We start from the raw sequence: 25,591 nt of genomic DNA on the forward strand, positions 1-25,591 counted from the left end.
TTCTCTGCCCTGGACCATGTGCTCAGAGAACCTGGGAGAGTACTACACCTTCCAAAGTCATGAACCACTGAAATCTCAACTTGAGATGAAATGCTCAGGACTTTTTTGGTCATCTCGTCCTCCTGACCACTGGCTGCAGGTAGGGAAAGGGGTTGAGGGGGCTGCTCTGCCTGGCAACAGGCAAGGGAAGTTTCTGGAACCAGCCAGAGGGAGGGGAGAGCCAGAAGTATTGGTGGGAAGGGATGTCCCTCTCAGCAGCTCTGGGCGTGTGACAGCTATACCTCCAGAGCTGGCTGCCAGCAAACCTCAGAATGTGCCCAACACTCTGAGTAGAGCAAAGGTAGCAGCCATACCGCCTGCCAAGAGAGTGGCTACTGGGCTTTGCCAGTAAAGTGCAGGTGCCATGGCAACCACTGCAACTGGGCCTTCTTAAAGGTCACAGGGATCCGGTGTGGCTGAGTTCCATGGGCAGCAGTAACCAAACCTGTAAGGGCACCACAGGACAGTAGAGGGAGGAATGGTGTCAGGAGTGGGCAGGTAGGGCCATTCAGGGTGGTCATAGCCATGGCCTTCCTGTGGAGGAAACAGCAGTGTTGCCCTCCTTGTTCCTCTCAGCTCTACCTCTAAAGCTCAGGGGCAGAAGTAACTAGTGTCAGCTCCGCTTACAGCCTCATGGGAGCTAGGGTTGCAGCTGTGAGCAGAGAAGGTGGTGGCAGGGCCCTGCCCTGGGTATTGTCCTGTGTTCCCAGGGGTCACCAGAAGCCATCCCTCTGCCTTCTTTGAGGAGACATTCTCGTTCTTCAATCCTCTGGAGAAGTGGTGGTAAAGAGGGTTCAGGTATACCACCTTCCCCACAGTCTTGGAGTACCTACCTCCTTCAGTGCCCTCCAGACTAGCCTACAACTTGCCTGTTCATCCATCTCAGGCCTTGAGTCACCTCAATGCTGACGTCAGGGTTAGAGAGTTCAATTCAGTTTGAGGCTCCAGCTTAGGCTCTCAGGCTTATCTTCCTGGGAATCGGACTCTTAGCCCAGGAGACGACAAAGACAAAGAGCAAGATGACCAGGACACACTATTCCTGGCCTCTGCAATTCATCTGAGACTACAGAGGACCTGGGGATGGGTTATAAAGGTGAGGTGCAGAGGGAGAGGCCAAGGACCTTGCCTGGACTTGGCCAGAAACCCAGTGAGGGGATGGTAGTTGAGACATGCAACTCTTCCATGTGCCACTAGAGGGTGCTACAGGTAGCTACGCTCTTCTCCATGGCCTGCATCTTCCCCAGAAAGGACCAGGCCAACTGGGCTCCACTGCTTGCTCCAGCCTAAAGATGGCTGGGAGACACAGGGTAGAGAGGGCAAAGGAGATGAGCCACATGTTCTGGGCTGGAAAAACCAAGCCACCGTATCCAGCAGCCGTTACCTCCCTAGATAAGAAGGAATTAAATTCTTGGGCAGTTTTCAAACCTATAAGGTTTGTGGCTTTAGACTCAACCACACCTTTACCCTTTTCAGCCACCACCCTCTCCAATTTAGCAATTTCTTTTCCAGTATGCAGGAGCGTTTGCTTGAATACTGCTAGTGTTGAGAAGTTTGCTACCACTTTTAAACATCTTCGTGTTTAACAAGAAAACTTGTTCTCTAAGCCAGAATATTGGCCATGGAGAATTTCATCTAAGAGCCCACATTATACCTCAGGAATAACATAGAACTTATTCCTGGCAGCTTTAGAGAAAGCAGTTTTGTCCCTGTGCTATGTCCCAGGCTCTTCTAAACATTGCTGGTTCTTTTGACCACTTCTCTAAGGGAGTATCCAGCAGAGTCTTCTAGTTTGACCACGAGTCTTTTCCAGTGAAGAGACTCGTCCCAGATCAATACACCTAGGACCAGGCCTGTGGGGTGTCCATTACCTCCCATGTTGTGGACACATGCCTCTGCTAGTCCTTCCCAAGACTGGATCCTTCCTGTTAAAAAGTCCAGTCATTCACAAGAAGCACCATTCAGCTCCGCTGCTCCCAGTCCATACTAATGTGATATGTTTAAAACATATGGTCAGAGCATTTGAGACCCTTGTTGGCAGTATTTGGGGGTGGGATAAAAGGGTTCACATAAGTGGATGGGCTTGGGTGGGGTGTGCCTGGGAGTCTTTTTTTCTGGGCTGAAGGTCCATAGGTTTCATTACAGTCTCAAAGGGCTGCTTCTCTAAAAAGAGCCTTGAATAAGACTTGCTTTCAGACCAGAACATTGAGGCCCAGAGGGGAGACTTGATTCTTCCAGGCCAGGAGGCTAGTTTGGGCAAGAGCTCAGGCTTCTGGACTCCTATTATAATGCTCTTACCACTGCCCTTTCAAGGCAGTGGCATTGTCATTTGCCAGCAGCTTGGCCTCCTAGATGGGCTCTTCCTAGGCCCCTCTTGTAACTCCAGTATGCTGCCACCAGGGGGCAGTGGTGCCTGGGTTGGTGGCACATTTAGGAATTCTGGTTTAGGCCAGCCTTTCCCTGCTCCCTGGTGCAAGGGTCAGATTCTAAAATGGTCTGTCTTTATTATGCCAAGAGAACACACACACACACACACACAAAAAAAACCCTCTACCCACTCCCCCCACCTTCCCAGTGTAAACAGGAGAAATGTGCTGGTTAAGTTACTCATCATTATCTTATTATTAACAAAATAAAGCACTATCTATGTTTACAGTCATAAAAAAAAAGACAGCCTGGAGAGAAGTAGGGGCTTGGACAGGAGTTGCTGGGGGCAAGAGGGAGGGGAGAAGATGGGATGCAGGCACATCTGTTCCTGTAGCATGTGGGCCTCCCTTTCTACCCTTCCCAGATAGCGTTCTGGGATTTGGAGTCAGGCTCTAGTAGGACTCGACTTTCTCAGGGAGATGACTGGTAGAGCTTACTCTTCTGAGCAGACAGTGTGGAGTGAGAGGAGGGGGCAAGAGAGAAGGCAGAGGGGCAGCAGTGGTGGTAGTGGGTACAAGGGAGGATGCCTGAGTCCTCTCCTTACCAGCCCCTTCCATCACCAGTTCATAAGGATGGCACAGAGGCCAGCTGCCAGTGGACCCTGCTCTCTTAAGAGCCTCTGTCTTGCCAAGAAGGAGCTTCCTGGGCCTCAGGTTGGGACCAGGGGCTGGGTCACTTTCTGTGTTGCTCAGAGCTAAAAATGGCTCTGTGGGAATGGACTGTCAGAGATGAAGGCAGCCGAGGGGTAGGGACAGACACCCAGAAAGGAGACAGAAACAGAGGGCCTGCAGAGAGGTCAGAGAGAGATGCACACAAAGACACAAAGAACCTGAGACACCCAGACTGACAAAGAGGTAGCAATTTGGGGACACAGAGAAGCACAGAAAGAGGCCCCCAGAGAAGCGAGAATAGCTCAAGAGATACACCCACGAAAACTCAGCAACAGTGCCCAGCACAGAGTGGACACTCAATAAATATTTTGTGCAGTGAATGAACAAATGAACACACACAAGCGCAGGTGCACACACACAGCAGGCACAATGGGCTTGGCAGAAGAAAAAGTCAGTGAGGGGCAGCCAGGCCCTTTTGCATAAAGTACAAAGTGACCCTAGAGATAGAGGAGTGGTATGCAGGGGAAAGTGGGGAGGGAGTCTTGGTCCCATGGTGGCTGGTCCCGCCAAGATAAGAATGGAGACAAAAAAGCATGTGGCCCGAGAAGGACAGATCCATAGCTGCCGAAGGCCCAGGTGGGGAAACCTGCAGAAGAAGATGGTCACACAGTGTCCCCTGGCAGTGGGCCCCAAGGATCAAGGAACTCAGCCAGCTCAGCACATGTCTACCACGCAGGCCCTGCCCACCTAAGCCAACGGCAGGTGTGGTGTGGTGGGGGCATCTCCCTTGTGAATGTATCTACAGGTACACAGCTGTGCCTGTCTCCTGGGCACACCAAGTCCAAGTACCAGCATAGTTCAGGTGGGCTAACTGTGCCCACTGGGTCAGGCAAAGCCTTCCCCAGGAAAGGGGGGCCCAATCCAGGCAGTCGGGTTCAGTCTGTGAGCACCACCAACTCCCCGTCGCTCTTCTCCTCAGCCTCTGAATCTTCATCCTCGCTGTACCGGTACATCTCACCATCAGCCACCGAGTGCCTGTCCTCAGCCCCCTCACCCTCCTCCCTGAGGCTGCAGGTGTTGACGATGACAGGCATGTTGGGGTCCAGGTTCCGCGACACATAGCGCTCCACCAGAGGCTGTGCCAGGCTCATGCCTGCTGCCCGCGGGTACAGGACATCTGCAGAGCTCAGCTGCACCTGGCCGGTCTGCGGGCTGAGGGGCAACGAAGAGCAGTCAGAAACCCACTCTCGTCTCTACTCCACCTCAGCTCCCACCAGGCCTCCTCAGCCCATGGATTACCAGTGCAGTGTGCCTTGTCCCTGGTATGCTTTCTGATGACCAAGTTCACCGTCAGCCACAGACGCACACACACACACAGGTAGTTCTAGCTCCTTGGACTTGTTTACCACTTACCAATGAAAGATCATGTGTAAATCCCACTTTTGGAAATTTCAGCATATTTGAAATGTCCCAGAGAGTTCCTGTTTAAAGGAACCCGCTAGAGTAAATCTTTTGGTCAAGTTATGAATTCTGTGTGATGAATACCTCTGAACATGTTTAATGTGGTCATCAGAAATGGGACCCAGAGGCACGTCTTTCCAGGTACAAGTGGCCAGTCTCTCACAGTCACTCAGTCACATACATCATCTATGAAGTACCCACCACAGTCATGTTCAGTGACCCCTAGAGTCACACATGCAGGCCTAGCCCTGCACTGGGGAAACACACAGATAGGGTCACAGATGTGTACACCCAGCACCCGTGGTGTTGCCTGCAAAGGCGAGCCAGGCACTTACGGGATGACATAGCTCTGGCGGGCGTCCTGGCGCCTGGTCCTCATCAGGGCCTTGTACTCGCCCACCCGCAACCTCTTGCCTTCCACGATGCAGGTGCGCTTGGGCCGTGGCTTGTACTTGTAGTCTGGGTACTTCTCCAAGTGCTGTCGGCTCAGCCTCGCCTGCTCCTCGTAGTAGGGCTGCTTCTCCTGGTTGGTCATGGCCTTCCAGCGGGAGCCTGGCCCAGCCCCAGTACAGGCAGTTAGTGCTGGGCCAGACCGACCACCTCTACCCTGGGTAGGCAGGCCCTGGAGTCACCCAGGAGACTTTGGCCCTTGGGTAGGCAAACAAGGTAATAATACGGGCAAGCACCTCCTTGGATACTGGGCAAATGCATGAATGAAGTCACGTGTGTGAGTCTATGAACACCCAGTTGCCAGGGAAAAGCTCATCAGCCACCTGCCTCCCAGATAGCCCAGAAACTTGAAAGTTGCCTCTGGTTTGCATAAGCAAAAGAGCAGCCACCCCACCCAGGCCTCCCCAAACCCAGACAGGCTCCCTGCTCAGGGCAAAACACCTGGTCTTAGTTGACAAGGGGCCTGCGTTGACACTGAAGAAGTCTCAGTCTGGGAAACCACACTGCCCTCTCTTGTTACATCACTTGCCTGCCCTACATGCCTCCTTGGAGGCCTCCAGTTAGCACAAGTCATTTAGAAAGCCTGGGTGGCTCTGTAGGATAAGCACCACATTGGTAACTGTAAGGCTGGTGGTTCAAATCACCCAGTCGCTCCTTGGAAGCCCCATGCAGGGTTGCTATGAGTAGGATTCAACTTAATGGTACTTAACGCCACCCCTAGAGGAGAGTTGGAATCGGTAGGTTTGGTTTGGGGTTTTCTCCCAACAACCCATGAACACCAGTCTTTCCTGGTGCCAACCAGAGGCAGCTCCAAGGGCCTGGGGCATACACAGAGTGGAAAGGGCTAGGTAGAAGGTGGTCACACAGTCACAACTCTTCTCTTCTTGCTACCAGATGAGCCCTACAATGGTACAAGACCCAGCTATCCCCATACCTCCCCTGACTCCCACTGCCCATCAGATTCCACCCAAGTTCAACAGAGTCCTGCTGGGCTCTGGCCTCTGGAGCCCCACCCACTGGCCCTCACCGAGGATCTTGCTGATGCTGGAGTTGTGCATGTCTGGAAAGGCTTGGAGAATCTTTCGCCGTTCGTCCTTGGCCCACACCATAAAGGCATTCATAGGCCTCTTGATGTGGCTGCTGTTCCGGGACTCGGGGAAGTGGCGGGAGCCTAAGGGGCAGGGGTTGAGTCAGCTGGGTGGCCTGTCTATGGTGACAAGTCTACCCAGTGGGGGAGAACATAGGTGGTCCCTACTTGACCACTAGGAGGCGCTGGGGAGGCTCCCGAGGAGGCAAGCCCAGGACAAGCAAGGCTGGAGCTAGATGTCAACAGGGGCCTAGTCAGGGACCCAAAGACACACGCCAGGGAGCCGACGCTGCAGGGCCCCTTAGGAGAGAGAGAATAGAACCCCTGCAGTCACAAGATGTAGGAAAGCAGATACAGAAACAACTGAAGAGTACAAGACAACAGAGGCACACAAGCCCAGAAAAGACTTTGCAGACACAATAGGGATGAGGGGACTGGAGGCAGACAGGACATGACCCACCCTGGCCCTGGTGTGGAAGCAGCAGTGGGCCGTCCTGCCCGGGGCCCTCACCGTCCATGTCGCAACTCAGCATGGCCTCTTCCAGTGGGTGCACACAGGCCTCCTCCAGCCGCTCCTTGGCTGGGGATGAGTCCAGGCTAATGAGGTCCTGGGGTAGACAGGTGCAACCTGTACTGCGGTCCCTCTGCTTCCCGCCACTGCCCCTTCCTTTTGGTGGCCTCAGACTGAGTTGCCCACCCCTGGCCACCATGTGCCCACTGCTCCCGGGTCGTACTTTACGGAAGGGAGTACTGGGGGAGCTTTCCAAGGCCCCACTGTGGCCATGCAGCAGCTGCCGAGCATCCTGGATGGCTTTGGTGACAGCGTCCCCTTCACCAAGGAAGCCTATGGCAAAGAGGGAGTGAGGACAGGGAGAGCTGAAGCATCCACTAAGCCCAAGTCCAAACCCGGCCCTGCTGTGAGGTCAGACTCCTCCGGGCGCCCCAGGGTGGCTGCACTGTGACTCTCCCAGTGTCTGGCATTAGCACTGTCTCGTGTGCAGGCCAAGAGACTAGGCATGGGAACAGCAGCCCTGAAGCTGTGAAGCCCTGTGGGCGTGATCCCGGATTAACACGGGGAGGGGAGGACAGGGAAAAGCCTTATGAGACACTGAATGGTGGGACGAAAAGGGTCCTAAGAGAGCAGGTCTAACCCCTTGATTTATGAGAGGGAGGAGGGGATATGCCTGAGCTGATGTCATGCCTCTAAGGCTCTCACCTGGGAAGGGCTAAGGCAAAGGTAAGGGTGTCAGAAAGCTTACCTAGAGGCAGGTTTGGGGGACTAGCCTGTAGGTCCCGCGTAGGGGCCCCATGACTCGGGGGTCGGGGTCCACAGTTGCTCATCTTCAGGCTGGGGGAGCTGGAAGTGTTGGACAGCTCAGGGGCCTTGGGCTTGGCTGTGAGGTTCAGGGGCTGGGAGGGCTCCTGGGAGAGACCCAGAAAGTCAGAGGGTGAGACACCAAAGGTGATCCCACAGAGAGGCAGAAAGAAAGACCAGCATGTTCCCAACAGACAAGGCAACAGAAAAAGAGAAGTCAAGGATGCCAAGAGGAATCACCATAAACACCCCAGGCAGCCAGCCATCATTGGGTCAGGAGGGAGCCCCAGGCCTGCTGGGCAGGGGCAGTACCTGCAGGGGGTGGTGGCCAGCCATGGCCCCAGGTCTCTTCACCACCGAGGTAGGGGGGCTGTGCAGCAGCTGTAGCGGATACTCCACTATGGAAAAGGCGGCAAGGAGAAAAGTCCTGGATGAGTACAGAACAGCAGACATCTGCTTGACGAGGTCCCAGCACTACAATGTGGGCAGAGCCTGAGGGTGGACCCAGATTGGCTCCAACCACTGTCCTCCCCAGACCCAAAGTGCTGCTACAGAACTTTCCATTCCCACCCCTCCACCCCCACGACTGGTATATTCACCCAGCCAGTGCCCTCCCCAAATCACTCTAAGGAGTCTCCCAAACACTGGAGCCCAACCAACCCAATAGTTCAACAAGAGTGGGTATGCCATCTTTTCACTCTACCAGGGTTTCAATTTTGTGGCACTGTAGGATAAACACCAGACTGCTCATCACAAGGTCTGTGGTTCAAAGCCACCAGTTGCTCCTTGGAAAAACCCTATACAGTGTCACGGTAAATCAGAACCGACTTGATGGCACTTACTAACAGCATGAGATCCTGGTGTGGCACTGTGGGGTAATGCGCTGGACTGCAAGGTCAGTTTGAACCACAAGCTTGGTGGTTCAAGCTCACCAGCTGCTCCTCAGAAACCCTATACAGGGTTGCTGTGAGTCAGAAGTGATCGACGGCACTTAACGTTTAACTAAAAGTTGAACTCCAGGGGCGGATGCAGTTCCATGTTTGAAGGGTGACTAAGCACCACAGTCTTAGGGTTCCATAAGTGGAAATCTGGTCTTCGTTATAAGTTTGAATTTTGTTCTACATTTTTTTTCTCCCTCTCTTTCCAGGACCTTCCATTGTGCTCCTGATCCAAATAGTTAGTAGTGGTGTCCGGGTGATGGAGACTGTGGTTTCCATGGTCTACCAACTGTTTTCTTGTGTCTTTGATTTTCTTCACTCTTCTTAATTCCAGACAAGGAGAGACGAATGGCTGCATCTTATAGTCATTTGCCAGCTTTAAGACTCCAGTAACTATTCACCTGTGCATTTTCTCACACTAATACATAGCGTGTGACACATAACAGCTCATTTATTCATTGTCCCATTTTACAGATAAAGACACTGAGACCTGGAGATATGAAATGGGTTGCTCACATGGCTAATAAATGGCAACACCAGGATTGGAACCCAGGTCCTCTACACTTCACAGTCCATCCTATCCTTTCTTTTCTTTTCTTTTTTCCTGTTATAAAGTGATTTTATTAAATTGATTTGGACATACTGTAGGTCAAGTAATATTTCCCAAAGGTAACAATTATGGACTTTAAAGCTTGACATAAAATTAGTAGCTTCAAAAGTGTTAGTCATATTCCTCAGCAACAGCATGATAAAATAATTCAACTATGTAGAAATATAGAACTCTAGGACTAGAGTTGGGAACTCAGAGATCATTCAGCCAAATATCCTCATTCTGTACATGAGAAAACTAGACTCAAAAGTTCAGGAATTTGCCCAAGCTCACATACCTAATAGTAATAAAGCTAGAAATCAAACCAAGTTTTCCTAAAACTAAAATTCTATCAATTATATTTCAATGGGCTCTCTATTAACTAAAATCTAGGTTTTTCTCTACTGCTCCATACTATTGGGATATGAAAGAATGACAGACACTACAGTAAATCAGTGTCTCCAAATTCAGGCCTGGAAGGGGCTTTCTTAAATAACTAAACCCGCCCTCTCTCTCTCTACCGAGGAGATGGCTATCAAGTGTCGTACCCAAAACTTTTGAGTAGATGTGCCTGAACCTCCAGACATGGAGCACTTTACCCTGAAGTCCCACCTGGGGATTCTAAATCCACCCACTCACTGGGAGCTCCTTTTGGGGCCCCCTCCATGCACTGAGGTTTTAGTTATGCAAAAACCATCCTATCCTGTCTACACAGCATTTTCTCTCTTCACTCACCTTCAACCCAGCCCAGCTTCAAACAGTTCAGAGTTCAGATGGAAAACAGCCCCAGGCATGGGTCACTAAGCTCACTGCAGGCTGTGCTGTGTGCAGCACACATACTGAGTTGTTGCTGTTGTTAAGTGCCATCAAGCCAGTTCCAACTCATAGCAATCCTGTATAGGGTTTTCTAAGAGCAGCTGGTGGGTCTGCACCACTGATTTTGCAGTTCAAACCAACCTTGCAGTTCAGCGTATTAAATTGCAGCGCCACATCAGGACTCCACTTATTGAGTTAAAGAACTTTATTCCCGTTGGGGGTGTTAGCACGGGCTTCCTAGTGGATTTGAGATGGGAGGTGGCAACCACAGAATAGACAGGGTGAGACAGGCCAAGATGGAATTGCAGGGTGTGAGAGAAAGATAAGAAAGATAGCCAGGTCAGAGCAGAGGGCCTTGAATACCGGCTCGGGAGTTTACAGTCAGCTGTAGGCACTGGGCACCTTATGAGACTCAAGAGCTGATAAGGACCATTATTCAGCTTTAGGGAGACGGGTTTGGCAGTCTAGCGGTCCCCCGCTGATAGGATTCTGCAGCAAACGATGCAGGGGCCAACTTGTGTGTCCTGGCCTCTCTTCTGCAGCGTATTTCCTGCTTACCGGCTCCAGAAAGCACTCTGCGGCTACTCCCTGCCCAGGCCTCCGTCTTCCTCACCTCCACAGTTCTGCTCCATAATCATCTGTACCACTCACTGCCCCATCTTCCCCGATCTACTCCTCATTTCCTAAGCTCCCGCCACCAAAATGGAAACGTGCTTCAACAAAGGGCCTGACCGTTTCACCCCAGCCAGGTGCAGGCCCAGGCTAGTGGTGCTGACCAATGAGTACATTCCCATGACTTATGGGCTCAGGGGTAAACCCAATGGGACTCTCCCAGGGGATTTCTGGCTCCTATACTTTCTCGCCAGTGGAACAAGGAGGGTGGACCACTTTAAAGTTGTTCACACTCCAGTGCCAAATATGGGCAACATCTCTGCCCTGTCCCGTGACCTGCCCCTTCATTATGACACAATCATTCTATCTCTGTCCCCATCTCCACTGTCATTGCCCTACTTCAGCTGTCATCCCCAGTCACTAGAATTACCCCCAGCTAGTCCCTCCTCCATTATCACTGGAAGCCAGAGTGACACCATGCATTCTCCATTCAAATGGTCAAGTGCTCTATGTCCTACAGAATCAATTCCAAGCAAGCTCCATGCACTGGGTGCTCGAGACTCCTGGGAGGTCCCAAGTGACCTCCCAGTTGTATGCACTGGTCCCAAGTGATCTCCCAGTTGTATCCGCCTCCCCTCAAACCTCCGACCCGCCCCTACAGCTGCTAGGACCCAGGGTTGTCTGTGCCTGGTTCGACCTTTCCGCCTGTCCTCTGCCCTCAGCCCCCATTTCACGCATTCTCCGAGGACCAGGTCAAATGTGCCTCCCACCCAGGAAGCTTTCCCTGGTTCTCCAATTATTACTCTTCTTCTCCCTTCCCAGATTATAAATTCCTGGAGCTCAAAGACCCAATTTTGTCACCATCATGGCCACCGCAGCACTGCACATGGTATCTGGGCATGTGGTGAGTGCTCCGCCTGTATGGAATCGCAGTGACCACAGACTTGCCTACTGTTGGTATTCATGTTCAATAGAGTTGGTGATTCTAGCACCTAGACTGGTTATAACATCTTACATCTGGCAAACACTTTATGGTTTGTTTCTAAAATGCTATTTCTTGATATTCTTTCAGTGATGTTTGGAAATAAACAATTAGTCTTCCAATGATTGGTCCGATCCAGAAACTGAGGCCCAGAAAGGCCCTGCAGCAAATTAGTAGATAAGTTCCGGGCTCCTTCCTGACCACCTCACAACCAGCCAACCTTGGTGGTGAGAGCCCAGTCCACCACACTCACCTGGTTTGCAGGGGATGGGCTGAATGGGCAAAGCCAGCTGAGAGTCAGGGGTGACAGGCAGAGGCTGGTGACTTGGGGGGAAGGCTGGGATCATGACATAAGGCATGTTGACCTGCTGAAGGCAAGAAACCCTGTGTCAGTGAGTCCTCAAGGGCCCCAAGAGCTACCGAGCTATGGTCATCCCAGGATACAGAATGGACCCACTGAGGCGTAGAGGGTAAGGAACAGGGACAGTCTTCAAAAGGGTCCATGCCACTTCTAGGAGCCCCATGTCTACCTGCCCTGGATTCCTAAGTGGAGAGGAAGATACTCTGGAGGTGTTCCTTAAAACAGAAAGACTGAGGAGGAGGTTCCAGCAGAAACCAGATCCCACTCCTTAGGATCATGCCGTGTGATCCTCCTCTAGTGACTCTAGCTTTAACTCACATTGTGTTCCCACCCTCTGCCCCGCACCTGTGTAGGCTGCTGTCAACCGCTAGCCCTGTTGCTCTTACCAGCTCGCCTCTCTCTTTACCTGTATCTGCTGCTGAAGGAGGTTGATCTTATGCTGCTGCTGGATTAGCTGCTGCTGCTGCTTAGCAATCTGGTTGAGGGGAAAGAGTGGCCCAAGAGGCCATGGACATTAGGCCCTGGGTGCTCCAGACTCCTAGAGCTGCCTTCACCGGCGGTACCCAGCCCTGCCACACTGGGCCAAACCACTGAGAAGGTTGGAGAAAGCAGAATCTATCTTCCTTTTGTGGGGCGCTCACCCTTCCTTAGAGCACTAGGGACTGAGGTTAGACAGGAAGCCATCCGAGGCTTACTGCAGAGTCTCTTCAGCACCCCGCTCCCACCCCACCCCACTCCAGAGGCCTGTGACTTAGAGTTGGGAATCCTACAATCCCAGTCCACAGATTACAATGGCAAAGCTTACTCCCAGGATGCTCCTCTCTAGAGCCCAATGGAGTCCTTCCTGGAAGGATAGTCAGACACCAAGCTAGGTCTACCTGCTCCTGTTGCTGCCGGGCCAGCTCCATCTGCTGCTGCTGCTTCTCAAAGAGCATAGCAGCCATGTTCTTCTGCTCTGAATGGGCTGTCAGGAGCTGGTCCCGAAGGGTGGACAGTTGATGGATCATGACCAAAAGTTGGAGCTCCTTCTCTGCCAGGCTCTCCTGGGTCCCTGTTCCACAATGAAAAAGCCATGATTGAAGTCTCTCGTCTACCCATTCATCCATCCAACATTCATTTTGCAACTGCTATGTTCCAAGCCCCCAAGAGTAGCTGAGTGACAAAGATGAGTGAGATACCATCTCTGCTCAGAGGGGTTCCTCATAGTGTTATCCTGACACCTAGCGAGGCCTAGAAATTCCCCAGCATCAGGCACCAACTTTAGGCCCTGGAATTTCCAATGATGGGCCATCTCAGCACCAGAGCTGCCCCTCGAGATCCCAGCCTCGAGTGCAGTGCCACAAGGTCAGCATGGACAAGGGTGCTGGGGTCACGCAAAGGCCTTGGAGCAAGATAGACTTGGGTTCAAATTTCACTTCAGCTCATCCTGTCTATGAGCTGTCAGGCAAGTTATGAAACTTCTCCATAGCAGGTTTGGTTTATCTGTCAAAGACTCTAGTCAGAACCACTTCATGGGGCTGCTGTGAAGGGTAAGAGGTAAAAATGTATAGAAAGTTCTTAGCCCAGGGTCTGGGTTGTTGTTGTTGTTGTTATGTGCCATCGAGTCGGTTCCGACCCATAGCGACCCTGTATAGGGTTTCCGAGCAGGGTCTGGGTAGAGGGTTCTAAAACCAGTAAGTGTTAGTGCTTCTCTGCCCTCCAATTTAGCTAATTGTCTGATGCAATTATTTAATGCAATTGTTTATTCCTACAGCTTCAGGCTGTAGATCATTTGCATCAGAATCACTCAGGGAGTCTTTGAAAATTTCAGAAACCAGGCCCTCTTTCCCTGGGGAAGGCGGGGGTGGGCCTGGGCATCTGCACTTTTTTGAAGTTCCCTCTGCGGTTGTGACGAACACACATTGGAAAAATTGTTGCTCTAATGAACCCAATCAACAGCCTTTTAATAACCACTTCTCATTCACTTACTGAGACCCTGGTGGCCTGCATGATTCGTGGTGAAAGGGAACTTCAGGCTCTTCTGGAAGTTAGGCCAGGGAATGGCAACAACATACTCAGGGTCATAGGGTCTGGTAAGAGCCTGAAGCCTTTATGGGATTTAATTCCCACCAGGCCACTCTTTGTTTTTAACTTTTAATTGTGAATTGAGTGAAGGTTTACAGAGCAGATCATCAGTTTTGCATTCAACAAATCATACACATCGTTTCATCTCAATGGTTGCAGTCCCCTCCCTGAAACATCACATACTCCACTTCTTCCTTGTGGTTCACGGTCCTGTTCCTCCTTCTTTCCCCACCAGGTCCCTCTAGAAGAAGAATGAGCCAAACCTAATGCTCAGGGACCCAGGTAAAGAATGATGGTGACCTCTGACAAAACCAATGCTATTCTCCTGGAATCCAGATTTCTGAGTTCAAAGGGTTGGGGTGGCCCACCCAGGCCATTTACCCTTAGGTGTCCTGTTGAACCTTGAGACTTTAAGGCACTATTTTCCTAAGGCCCCTTAAAGTTAAACAACAGTAAGCAGTTAAGCAGAGGTTTGTTTTGCGTTAGAGATTGGGCTCTTCTGGAACAATCTCTGTGCAGAACGTTTTGAGAAGCAGGAGTCCCCAAGTTCTGAATGGAAAATATATGACAGGTCTTTAGTGACTATTTGTCCATTGACCTGGAACCCTGTGTGTTGATATTATCTCCTGAGAAAATAACAAACTTATAGAGTAGGCCTTCACTGTCTCCGTTTTGGCTTGCCTGCCCCAAACATTTGGATTGACACTATCTGACTCCAATCGTATCTACTCCCAATAAATATACTCTAATTTTTGGTGTTTCTCTATGCATTTTGGAGTGGCGCTGTAGGATCAGCACTGGACTGCTAACCATAAGGTTAGGGGTTCAAACCCACCAGCTGCTCCTGGGAAACCCTATTCAAGTAGCTATGTGTGGGAACCGACTCAATGGCACTTAACAATGGTAGGGCTAGGCAGGTCTCAGAGTGACACAGGCCAGGCACAAGGGCACCATGAATCTCCTACTAAGATGTACTAGCCAGAGCTGTAGACCTCAGGCCAGGCTGACAGCAGTGAAAAGGGAACTCAAAACTGTCTCCCTGCCCACCCATGCACGTCTTCACCTTTGACATCTTTGGTCTCCATAGAACTCCTTCCCAGAAACCGTTCCTTCCAGTCACTGGACAGCAGTTTCTCAATGGCTGGCACAACTAGAAGACAGTGGAACTATCAGGAGCGATGATCCCAGCATCTCCGTGCCCAGGTCCCTGTCTCTCTGGGACAGACGTCTTACCTTCTTTCAAATTTCGGTTGAAGTCCAATTTCTCCTGGCTTCCAGAAGCAGCCTCAGTGGCTCCTGGTCTCTTGGGTTCTGGGGACCCATTGCTCTCAGGAGAGCTACAGTCCTGCAAGACACCCTGAATTGTCACTCTCACCCCCAAGAAAAGAGGGAAACAGACTACAGGAGGGGTTAAGCCATGCCAGAGATGTCTGCCCTAGGGAATCCCAGATTCTGCTTCTGCTGCTCCACCAAGGCAGGGCTGCCCTCCCCCAGTTTCCCAGTGACCTTACTTGAAATAGTGAAAAGAACAAAAGATTTCTTAAACAAAAGACCTGGGTTTCCATCTGGGATGGGTGACTCATAAACTGCTTGATCCCACATGACTCTCTGAACTGCACTGAACCTGACTCTCCTCTTCTGAAAATGGAAATATTCTATCTCCCCTGTCATAGAACTGTTGACGATGTTAATGGATGTGGATGGGTTTGGTCACTGCAGTCACCGGCCAAAAGCCAGTGAGTAACCATGGCCCTTGTAGCCAGGTTGATTCTTCACAGGGCCCCCACCGGCCCACCTTCTTTAAGAAGCCCTCTCCCCTGCACTCTTCTCATCTAAGTACCTTTCCGTCCTCCCAGGTCCAGGAAGTCTTCCTTGACCACTGTCCCTCCTACTCCCTACTCCACCCTGCTGAATCCCTCAGAGCCCTGAAACCCTCCTGACTGCCACTTAGCAGGGGGCTTCAAAGAGTTCACAGGAAAATGCCATGATCTTTTCATTCCATTTTTTTCACAAACTTTTTGAAGCCCCTTCATATCTGCCTTTTAATTATATATTCCCTTTTTATGCCTTCTGCATGAAATCGTAGAATTCTTAAGATCTTACTGATCTTACAGTTCAACTTCCTCTTTTTAAGGGTGAGGAACTGTATAATTTTTAACAGTGATTTAACTCTTGCTTGGGTAGTTGAGACTGATTTTTTTTCAAATCATAGGAAAAAGCCAGTGTTCACTCTGTAGGAGACGCACTGGACTGCTAACCAGCAGGTCAACAGTTCAAACCCACCCAGGCGCTCCTCAGAAACCCTATATAGGATCCCTATGAGTTGGAACTGACACAACGGCACTTAACAACAGGAACATCTCAGCCCCCAACTAGCCTTGGAAGTTCCTCAGTGCTGGGCATAGTGTTATCTATCAGCACATAGTAGGTGAAAAGTAGGAGTCTCTGAGTGAGACAAATGGTTAAGAATCTCTCAGCTGCTAGCCAAAAGGTTGAAGGTTTGAATCTAGATGCACCTTGGAAGAAACTCCACGTGATCTATTTCTCAAAAAAAAGTAGCCATTGAAAACCCTATGGGGCATCGTTCTATTCTGACACACACCTGGCGTCATCATGAGTTGGACTTGGCATCAACTGATTTGGTTTGATTTGAAGTGAGCAGTTATCAGGTGAGTAATCACAGGAATGAGCTGGTGCCCTGCTTTCCAGCCTCAGACTCTATTCATTAACAGCCCCTCCCCAGTCACCCAAGCAGCCTCCTGTCCCTACAATGACCTTGTCTGCCTGCACCTATTGATTGCCCAGCTAAGGAAAGGTGCCTGCCTCCGCCAAGCAGGAGTCAAGTCTGGTTAATGGTGTGAAGCAGGGATGGGAGTGCCAACTCAGGAACCTTGAATAGTGCTAGGCACCTGGGTTGGAGCTGGGGGATCAGTGCCATCTTGGGGGGCCTGGGCCGGGTCTCCAGGCTGGGGTTCCGCTGCAGCGGCCGACCCCTGGGGAGGCTCGTGGCAAGTCTCTTTCTTCTCCTCCGACTTGATGGTACAGTTCACCATGGTGCCAACACCATCCAGGGCCAGCTTGGCAGAGATGGGGCTCCTCATGGACATCCTGAGGAGGGAGGGGCAGGATGAGGCAAGGAGAGAGTTGCCTGGCCCCACGGGAACGTCCACCTGAGGCAGTGAGTCCACCTTTGTTCCCACCGACCCCCTCACCCCAGTTCTTCCTGCTGCCCCTTAAACAGACACAACTCATTCACACAAAATTTAAGCTTACATTTTTGGAACCCGCAGTGAAAATTCAGAAAAGGTATGCATGTCCCCCTTTTTTGAATTTCTATTTAAAATTTTTAAAGATTGGGCCCAACCTTTGTTACTACATGCCTGTTACAATGTTGGGACTAACGAGCTGATGAGTTCACCAAGGAAGTCAGGGAGTGAACCCAAGATTATATACACATACACACACACACGCGCACACACACACGCATGCATTGTTTAATGTCCACAGTATGTTCTGTGAAATAGGACATTATGTGATTTGGACGTTATGGGAACACCATAATATAGATCATATGGTGTTCGCACAACGTCCAAATCACATAACCTCTGAGGTCACGGCGGCGAGTGCTCTCTGCAGCTATGTTCTCCAAGTCTGTGCCCCTTCTCCACAGGCACAGGGCTCCCAGCTGAGAAGATGGACAGAGGAATGTTTGCTCCTGAGCCAGTGATACTGGCGCCCCTCCCACTTCAGATGTGTTACAGCAGCAGGGGCTGAAACCTGAGCTCAGAACAAGGGTTCCTGCTCTGAGGTAAAGAGACTTCCACCCTGGGACCTCCCCGACATCCACTTAGCCGACATCCACTTAGCCGGGGTCCCAAGTATGCACACCTTCAGGAAGCTTTGGGGAAGATGGTAGCCCTAGGGGACAATCAGGAGTCCCATCCTGTCCACCCCCCACCCCCAGTGTCAGTCTCTTAAGACCAGGTAGATGGAGCCCACCATCACCATGAAGCTCTGCTTCACCCACCTCCACCCCCAGCCCTGAGGTGTTTTCCCAACCCCAGCCAGAGCCAGAGGAGCAGCTATTGGATCTGGATCCCTAAGATGGTCAGGAAGAAACACCAGCTGGGCATATTCTGAGTTAGAACCTGAGAGGACGCTCCTGAGATGCAGTAGACCAGGAGGCAGAGGCGTTGAAGAATCTGCTGAGGGTCATTCCCCAGAGACTCAAAGGCAGGACCAGTATGGAACAGCTCACAGGTCAGCTACCAGGGGCTGGAACCTGTATACAGGCACATGATGCTTCTGCCCCAAGCAGGTCGAGCTGGACAGCTTTGAGGCCCCACAGAGCTCCAAGTGTGTCTCTGCTCCTTAGCAAGAGCATCCACACGGTGACCAGCACTGAAGCTGGTCCAGCTTCCTCCACTACATCCACATGGGTGAGCAAGAAGCTCTAGGCGTGTGACCAGGGTAGCCAGGCCCTCAGCCACAGCTCATACTTCACACATCCACAACGTCAAAAAGCCTTAAGAGTGTGGTGAGCATGGCCAGGCCTTCAGCCAGAGTGTCAACCCGGTGTGGCCCATGGTCCCACACAAGTGAGAAGCCATACACCTGCAGCCAGATGGCAAATCCTACACCTGGAGCTCCATGCTCCTTGTGCACCAGTATATCCATGCAGGCAAGAAAACCTACAGTGCTCCAAGTGGGGCAAGGCTTTCTGTGGCCACCCACCTCCTCCTACACTGTACGAGTCACTTGGGAGAGAAGCTCTTCATCTGCAGTGCTGGGGGCAAGGTTAGAGGTAATAGTTCATGCAGCAGAGGAGTAGGCATGGTAACCAGGCAGAGCCCATGAAGCACAAGAAGGGCTCCTGCCAGTCCACCGCCCTGTGAGGTCACCCAGCTCCACATGCCCAGTGTCCCCAATAAATCCTTTCTGGATGCAGTCAGTCATTCTCTGAAAAGATGTTATATATACAGCACATCCCTGTAAATATATATATATATATTTGATTCTTCTTATTCACAGTAGTCATGCTCTGTACAGTCCCCACAAACACTGAGCTACCTTTGTTATACCTCAGCTGGGAATGACTTGGAAAGTTCTACAAGGATAAATCTGAAAGTACTGTTATAAAATGATAGAAACCTTTATTAACCAAAAATATCAAAATGTGAAACACTTGTTTTTCAACATATCCTCTATCCAGGTCTATATATTCCTGAAGGCAGGGTTTCCAGCTCTCTAACACTTCCCAAAAGAAATCTATGCTCCTTGATTTGCACCATGTCAAAATGGCAGCTTTGGCATCCTGTAGAGACTCAAATCATGTTCTGAGAAAAGGAGTCTGAAGGGCAAGATCAGTGGATAGGATAGGGTTCCCCAAAAAATCTCACAGGACAGCCCTTAATACCCTTAAAGAATGAGCAGGTTTTCTGTCATGATGGAAAACCATTCACCAGCACAACTTTCTCACTGTGCAGCTTTCTATTTTCTTAAAACTTCTTCCTAATGATCACCCTGTGTCCTCTGAGAAAATCCACGACTATTAGTCTTTTGTTGTTGTTGAGTGCCATTGAGTCAGTTCCAACCCATAATGACCCTGTACAGGGTTTCCAAGGAGCAGCTGGTGAGCTTGAACCACCAACCCTTGTGATTCAAACCAACTTCGCAGTTCAAGGCATTAATCCATAGCACCACACCAGAACTCCTTTGATAACCACCTCCCACCAAAAAAAAGCCACCACAGCCTTCTGGACTACCCTTTGTATTTTAAATTGAACTGGTCCACAGATCTTCTCAGAAGCATGTTCTGATTGGACATTTTCTAAGGCACCTTAACGAGACAAATCCAAGTGTATTACTGAGAGAACTTGTCTGCAGCCTTCACAGAGACATGTTTAGACAGGTTTTGTTTGGAATAAATCTATGCATGTATGAACTAGAAGTCTAGTAGCAACATATTTCTACTAGAATAGAGGAATTTGTGTAAGTAGAATGTATAATGAAGGCCAGCTGCTTATGTGCGTCTCTATTGTGTGTTCTCCAAGTATCAACTACTCTGTACGTAGGAGCTCTGGTCACTGAGTCAGAGCCGTCTCCACAGCACATAACCACCACCACACCACCATCATCATGTGTATGTTTGGAGTCCTGGTGTGGGTTATTGCACTGGACTGCAAGGTCGGTGGCTCAAGCACATCAGCTGCTCTTCAGAAACCCTATACAGGGTTCACTCTAAGTCAGAACCAATTCGAAGGCACTAAACATGACGATCACATAACCTGAATTTCAATTTCTCTTGATTTGGGCCTTGGACAACAATGGGCTATAAGTAGTGGGCCAGTCTGTCTTAGTCCTCACTACTCCTGCCCCTACATCTCCAATGAGGAGCCCTGTGGTACAGTCATTAAACTGCTTGGCTGCTAACTAAAAGATGAGAAATTCAAATCCGCTAGACCAGTCAAAGAAGGAAGACGTGGTAATCTGCTTCTTAAAAAACATGCCGCCATGCTAACCCTGTAAGTCAATTCTACTCTGTCCTATATTAGGGTCACTGTGAGTCAGAACTAACTTAAAACCAACAAGTTAGATCTCCAAGTATCAACTACTCTGTATTATACACTGTTATGGATTGTGTTCCCCAAAAGATCAGCAGGAGTCTGGTGTGGTGCTGTAGGATAAGTACTTGACCTCAAGGTAGGCTTGAACTGCAAAGCTGCTGAACAATAGATCAGCACTGAACTGCTAACCACAAAGTTGGTGGTTCAAATCCACTAGCCTTAGAAACCCTCTACAGGGTCATTATGAATCTGAACTGACTAGACATCACATAACAACAAAAAAGAGATGAAATTCTAACCCCAGAACCTGGGAATGTGAACAGGTTAAGAAGTAACTTTCTTTTGTTATGTTGATTGTGACCTGCCAGAATAGGGTGGGCCCTATACCTAAGCCTTTCTGAATGTAACGGAAGAGGAACCATCATCTACAAGACAAAGAATGCCAAGAAGGACCGCCCAGGCTGCCAAAGCTGAAAAGGAACTTCCCCTGGAGTTGATGCCCTAGTTCTGGCTTCCAGCCTGAGAACAGCCCTGCTGGCATCCTGAATTCCAGCTCCCAGTCCTTGTGGTTCCCAGTGCTGACCCTACAGCGCCACACCAGGCGAGTCATATATCTATTGTTGTATCAATTCTGCACAGCTTAATGCTGCTTATAAGACGTATAAATAAAAATATGCAATGCCACAGTGCCGTGTATAATCAAGTCTATGTACATTATATTTAAACTAAAAAGCAGCAGACTTGAATGAGATCTATGTGTTAACTTCTTTGGTTCTACCCTACAGATCAGACCAAAATTAAACTTTCCTTCCCACCCACTTTCAAATTGTTGTTGTTATGTGCAGTCTAGTCCGTTCCAACCCTATACAGGGTTTCCAAGGCTGTAAATCTTCACGGGAGCTGAAAGCCTCATCTTTCTCCTGCAGAACAGCTAGTAGTTTCAAACTGCTGACCTTGCGGTTCGCAGCCCGATTCGTAACCACTACGCTACCAGAGCTCCTTATAGATATATAAATATATATATTACGGGAGTACTGGTGCGGTGCTGTGGGTTAACATACTGGACTGCAAGGTCAGTTAGAACTGCAAGGTCGGCAGTTCAAGCTCACCAGTTGCTCCTTGGAAACCAATACAGGGTTGTTATGTGTTGGAATCAACTTGTTGGCACTTAACAACAAACAACAACATATTATAACAACATGAAACACAAGATCGGCAGTTCAAACTCACCATCCGCTCCTCAGAAGCCCTATACAGGGTTGCTATGATTCAGACCTATTGGACAGCACTTAACAATTAGCAAACTAATGGGAACGCTGTGGCTCTAGAGAATAAGCACCAGACTAGGAACCACAAGGTCAGCTGTTAGAACCTACCAGCCATTATACGAGAGAAAGATAAGGTGGCTTTCTGCTCTGGAAAACATTTACAGCCTCAGAAACCCTATATAGGGTATGAGTCAGAACTGACTTGAGGGCACTTAGCAACAACAAATGAAGGCATATCCTTATGCTGGGCTGTTTTCTAGGAGCTCTGGTGGCACAAGGGGTTAAGCAATGCTAACCAAAAAGTTGGAGGTTTGAAACCACCAGCTGTATCACAGGAGAAAAATTACTCAGTCTAGTTTTGGAAAGATTCACAGCGTTGGAATCCCCGTAAAGCAGTTCTACAGTCCTACAGGGATGCTCTGGAATCCTGGGGTGGCGGTGTGGGTTTATGTGCTGGATTGCAAAGTTGGCTTGAACCGCAAGGTTAGTGGTTAAAGCTCACCAGCCACTCTTTGAAAACCCTATACGGAGTCACTATGAGTTGGAACCGACTTGACAGCACTTAGCAACAAGGCAACAGGGTTGCTCTGAATCAGAATTGACTGAACCAGTAGTGGTGATGGTAGTACTTTGGGGGTGGTTTCTTATAGAAGAGTTAAGATAAAAATGAAATATATCTTGTTGTGTCTATCCCAAAAGTGTATTTGTAAGGGAAAAATGGGGAGTGTAGTGTCAGTATATAATAAGCACTGGACTGTGAACCACAAGGTCATTGGTATGAGCCCAGTAGCCACTCTGCAGGAGAAAGATAAGGCCTTCTGGTCCTTCAAAAATATACAGCCTCATGCCATGGAGAGATGGAGCAGCCAGGGACTCTAGACCCAGAGAAGGAGAGGGGCTGTGTGCTGACAACCCAGGGGCAGGCTTGCGGGGTATACCCTTTGGTTGTTTGATGATGCATGGAGGGGATTGTAATCATGGCAATGAAGTGATATACAATAGGATGAATGTACACCTAATGTCCTCCCATGTAAACTATCAAATAATTCACAATAAAAACTTAAATAAAATTTAAAAAAGATATATAGCCTTGGAAACCCTACACAGGGTTGCTATTGAGTTGAAACAACTTTGGAGATGGCACTTAACATCAGGGATGAGTGGGTAAGACAAATGTTTTCTTCTATCTAGCTTGTCTCTTATGTAGAGTCTGGCCCCTGAGGTTGCTGCTGTTAAGTGTGTTAAGTGTTGAGTTGGTTCTGACTCATGCTACCCTGTATAGGGTTTTCAAGGAGTTGTAGCCATCAGAATTTAAGCAGTTGCTTCAGCTAGGAGACTGTGGTGAGCCTCAGCTTCCCACCACTGCCTCACTCCCATCATTTCACTGGCCGGTAAGCTAAACCCATTGCTAATTACCAGCTCAGGGAGCCATTTCTAGTGGTCATGTCAGGCTCAGGGTCAGAGCAGCAGGTGCCCATAACTCACCTGCCCTTCCTCCAAAAGTCACTGGGCAAGCAACCAGGGACTGCACTGGGGAGGCAAATTACTCAATCTCTCCATACTTTCCTTGTCTGTTAAATAAGGGTGATAAGTCCCTACCTCACAGTAGGACTGTGAGGATTACAAACAGGTATTTATAAGGTGTTTGAATGTTTGTAAGGTGTTTGGAACTGTGCCTGGCATTCGTAAGTACCATAAGGGTACTTGTTAAATCTAGCACTAGACCACAAGGTCAATTTGTACCTCAAAGTGGTGGTTCAAACCCACCAACCACTCCTAGGTCCCTATACAAAGCATGGTTTGTACAAATGGTTACCATGCTTGACTTCAAACCAGATTCTGCCCAAAGCACCTTGGAATAAAGACCTGGCGATGTACTTAGAAAACATTCATCAGTGAAATCCCAGTGGAGAACTAATCTACTGCGATACACATGCATTGTCATGAGATGAAGTCAACTTGAAAACAACTGGTTTGTTTTTTATTTTTTTACTCAGAGTGTAATCCAAAGGAGCTCTGGTAGCGTAGTGGTTATGAATCAGGCTGCGAACCGCAAGGTCAGCAGTTCGAAACTACCAGCCGCTCCGCGGGAGAAAGATGAGGCCTTCTGTACCCCGTAAAGATTTACAGCCTCGGAAACCCTGTTCAGGGTCGCTAAGGGTCAGAACCGATTCCACGGCACTTAACAACAAGAGTGTAATCCAAGGAAACTTCAGCATTGCGTGGGTGCTTGTTAGAATGTAAAATCATTCATCAGAACCTGGAGTGGGGAAGACCAGTAATGTTTTGAATCATTTGTTACACTAAAAGGGGGGAAAAAAAACAACTGTTTTTTAATCTCACATGGGGCTTAATTTTTTAGGGGAGGTGTAAGGTAAAATCAGGCATAATAAAATATTAGTTAAATAGCAGGAACAGTATACTATTTGCATGTTGTTATCAATTCCATGCAGCTAAATGTTTCTTATAACATGTATAAATAAAAATATGCAAGTCCACAGTGCTGTATAATCGAGTATATGCTCATAATTTTGTATTTAAATAAAAGGGCATCAGAGTTGAATGAGATCTATTTGTACTTAGCTGGTTCTACCCTACAGGTCAGACCAAACTAGGCTCCTTCCCACCACTTTCAAAATGCAGGGTGCCCTAAGAAGTGGGCACTAGAAGGGACTACCTCACCTTATCCCACCCAGGTTTGGAGAAGAGACCCCAGCCCAGCTCGCCCTTCTCAGGGGTCCCCTCCCCACGACTCAGGGGCCTGGTGCACGTCCAGGAAGCAGGCGGCCCAGCCCATCCGGGCACAGGGAAGGGTGCGCCAGCCGGGCCTCAGAGGGGGAGGGGGCGCAGAGTGGGGGTGGGGGAAGCCGGGGAGGGGGCATTATCCTGGAGCTGAGGGCAGCAATTACATAACAAACAAACCCCGGGCTCAAGCTGTGAATTAATCAAACCGCTGAAAAGAAAACCTTCCTCTCAGGAACTTCAGACAAAAGAAATGAAAACAACCAGGCTGGCTGGAAAATAAAAGGCAGTGGCACTGAAAGGGGGACAAAAGGAAACCAGACAATAGGGTGTTGGACAAAAGCAATAAAGCCAAAGGAAGTGTGACAGGCGAACAATGCAGGCCTGTGGGCTTCTGATCCCAGGCCGGGCTCCGTGCCACCTCGTCTCACACCCACCACTCCGCTGGACGAGGCCGCGCCTCCGGGTTGCTCCTCGCACCGGACCAGGGCCGTCAAAGGTTTTCTCTCCAACGTTCTGTCCCAACTTCTTCCTGCTCCTACCTCCAAGCCCTTCTTTCCACTGTAGCCTAGAGGCCCCAGCCGCAGCGGCCACCACCACCAGCAGGAAGCCTGATCATTTAAGAGGCCCAAGTGGTAATGGGTCCATCCCCTGAGGAGGTGACCGTCCAGTACTCTAGTTATGAAATGTGGCTAGCACCGATAGAGATCTGTTCTAGGTGTAAAAGATACACCAGATAACAAAGATTTCGTGTGGAAAACAGAATATAAAAGATCTCAATTTCTATTCTGTCTCATGTTGAAGTTGTAATATTTTTATTAAACAGCCCCACCTCCCACCCACCCCCAAACCACTGCTGTGGAGACATTTTAATTCATAGCACCATATGGGACAGGCTGCCACATCTTATTCCAGAGGTGCTCTGATGGGTTCCAACTGCTAAACCTTTCAGTTACCAGTCCAACACTTAACCCACCGTGCCACCATGGTTCCTTACTATTTTGGTTGCATTAATACATTATTAAATTCATTCACTTCTGTATTTTCACTTTGTAATGTGGCTATCTGAATTTTTTTACTTCTGCATGTGGTTCACATTATATTCCTACCAGACAGCACTCTCTAGTAGAGCACTCTCCTTTGCACTTCCATAGCCTCTCTACCCACACCTAATGGCCAACAGTCCCTCCAGCTGAGGGACTGCAGTATTTTCACATTGAAGAGCCTGCAGCCTCCCAGGGCTCCAAAAGGCCTCACCCTGGCCTC

At 49.5% G+C, this 25,591-nt stretch overlaps 1 protein-coding gene across 1 annotated transcript; it reads right to left on the reverse strand.

Moving 5' to 3' along the window:
• Positions 1 to 3,989: 3,989 nt before the first annotated feature.
• SOX13 (SRY (sex determining region Y)-box 13) lies at positions 3,990 to 16,856 on the reverse strand. Its single transcript, XM_006834218.1, has 13 exons — positions 16,659 to 16,856; positions 14,983 to 15,094; positions 14,813 to 14,899; positions 12,564 to 12,736; positions 12,092 to 12,160; positions 11,578 to 11,692; positions 7,700 to 7,785; positions 7,332 to 7,494; positions 6,807 to 6,916; positions 6,584 to 6,680; positions 6,013 to 6,156; positions 4,871 to 5,087; positions 3,990 to 4,286 (listed from the first exon to the last, which is right to left on the reverse strand). The coding sequence occupies exons 1-13, from the start codon at positions 16,854 to 16,856 to the stop codon at positions 4,010 to 4,012; spliced, it is 1,848 nt and encodes a 615-aa protein (XP_006834281.1). The 3' UTR covers positions 3,990 to 4,009.
• Between the last annotated feature and the right edge of the window lie 8,735 nt (positions 16,857 to 25,591).

This window comes from Chrysochloris asiatica, unplaced genomic scaffold (genome assembly GCF_000296735.1).
Source record: "Chrysochloris asiatica unplaced genomic scaffold, ChrAsi1.0 scaffold00009, whole genome shotgun sequence".
In the NCBI taxonomy this organism is placed as follows: Eukaryota; Metazoa; Chordata; class Mammalia; order Afrosoricida; family Chrysochloridae; genus Chrysochloris; species Chrysochloris asiatica.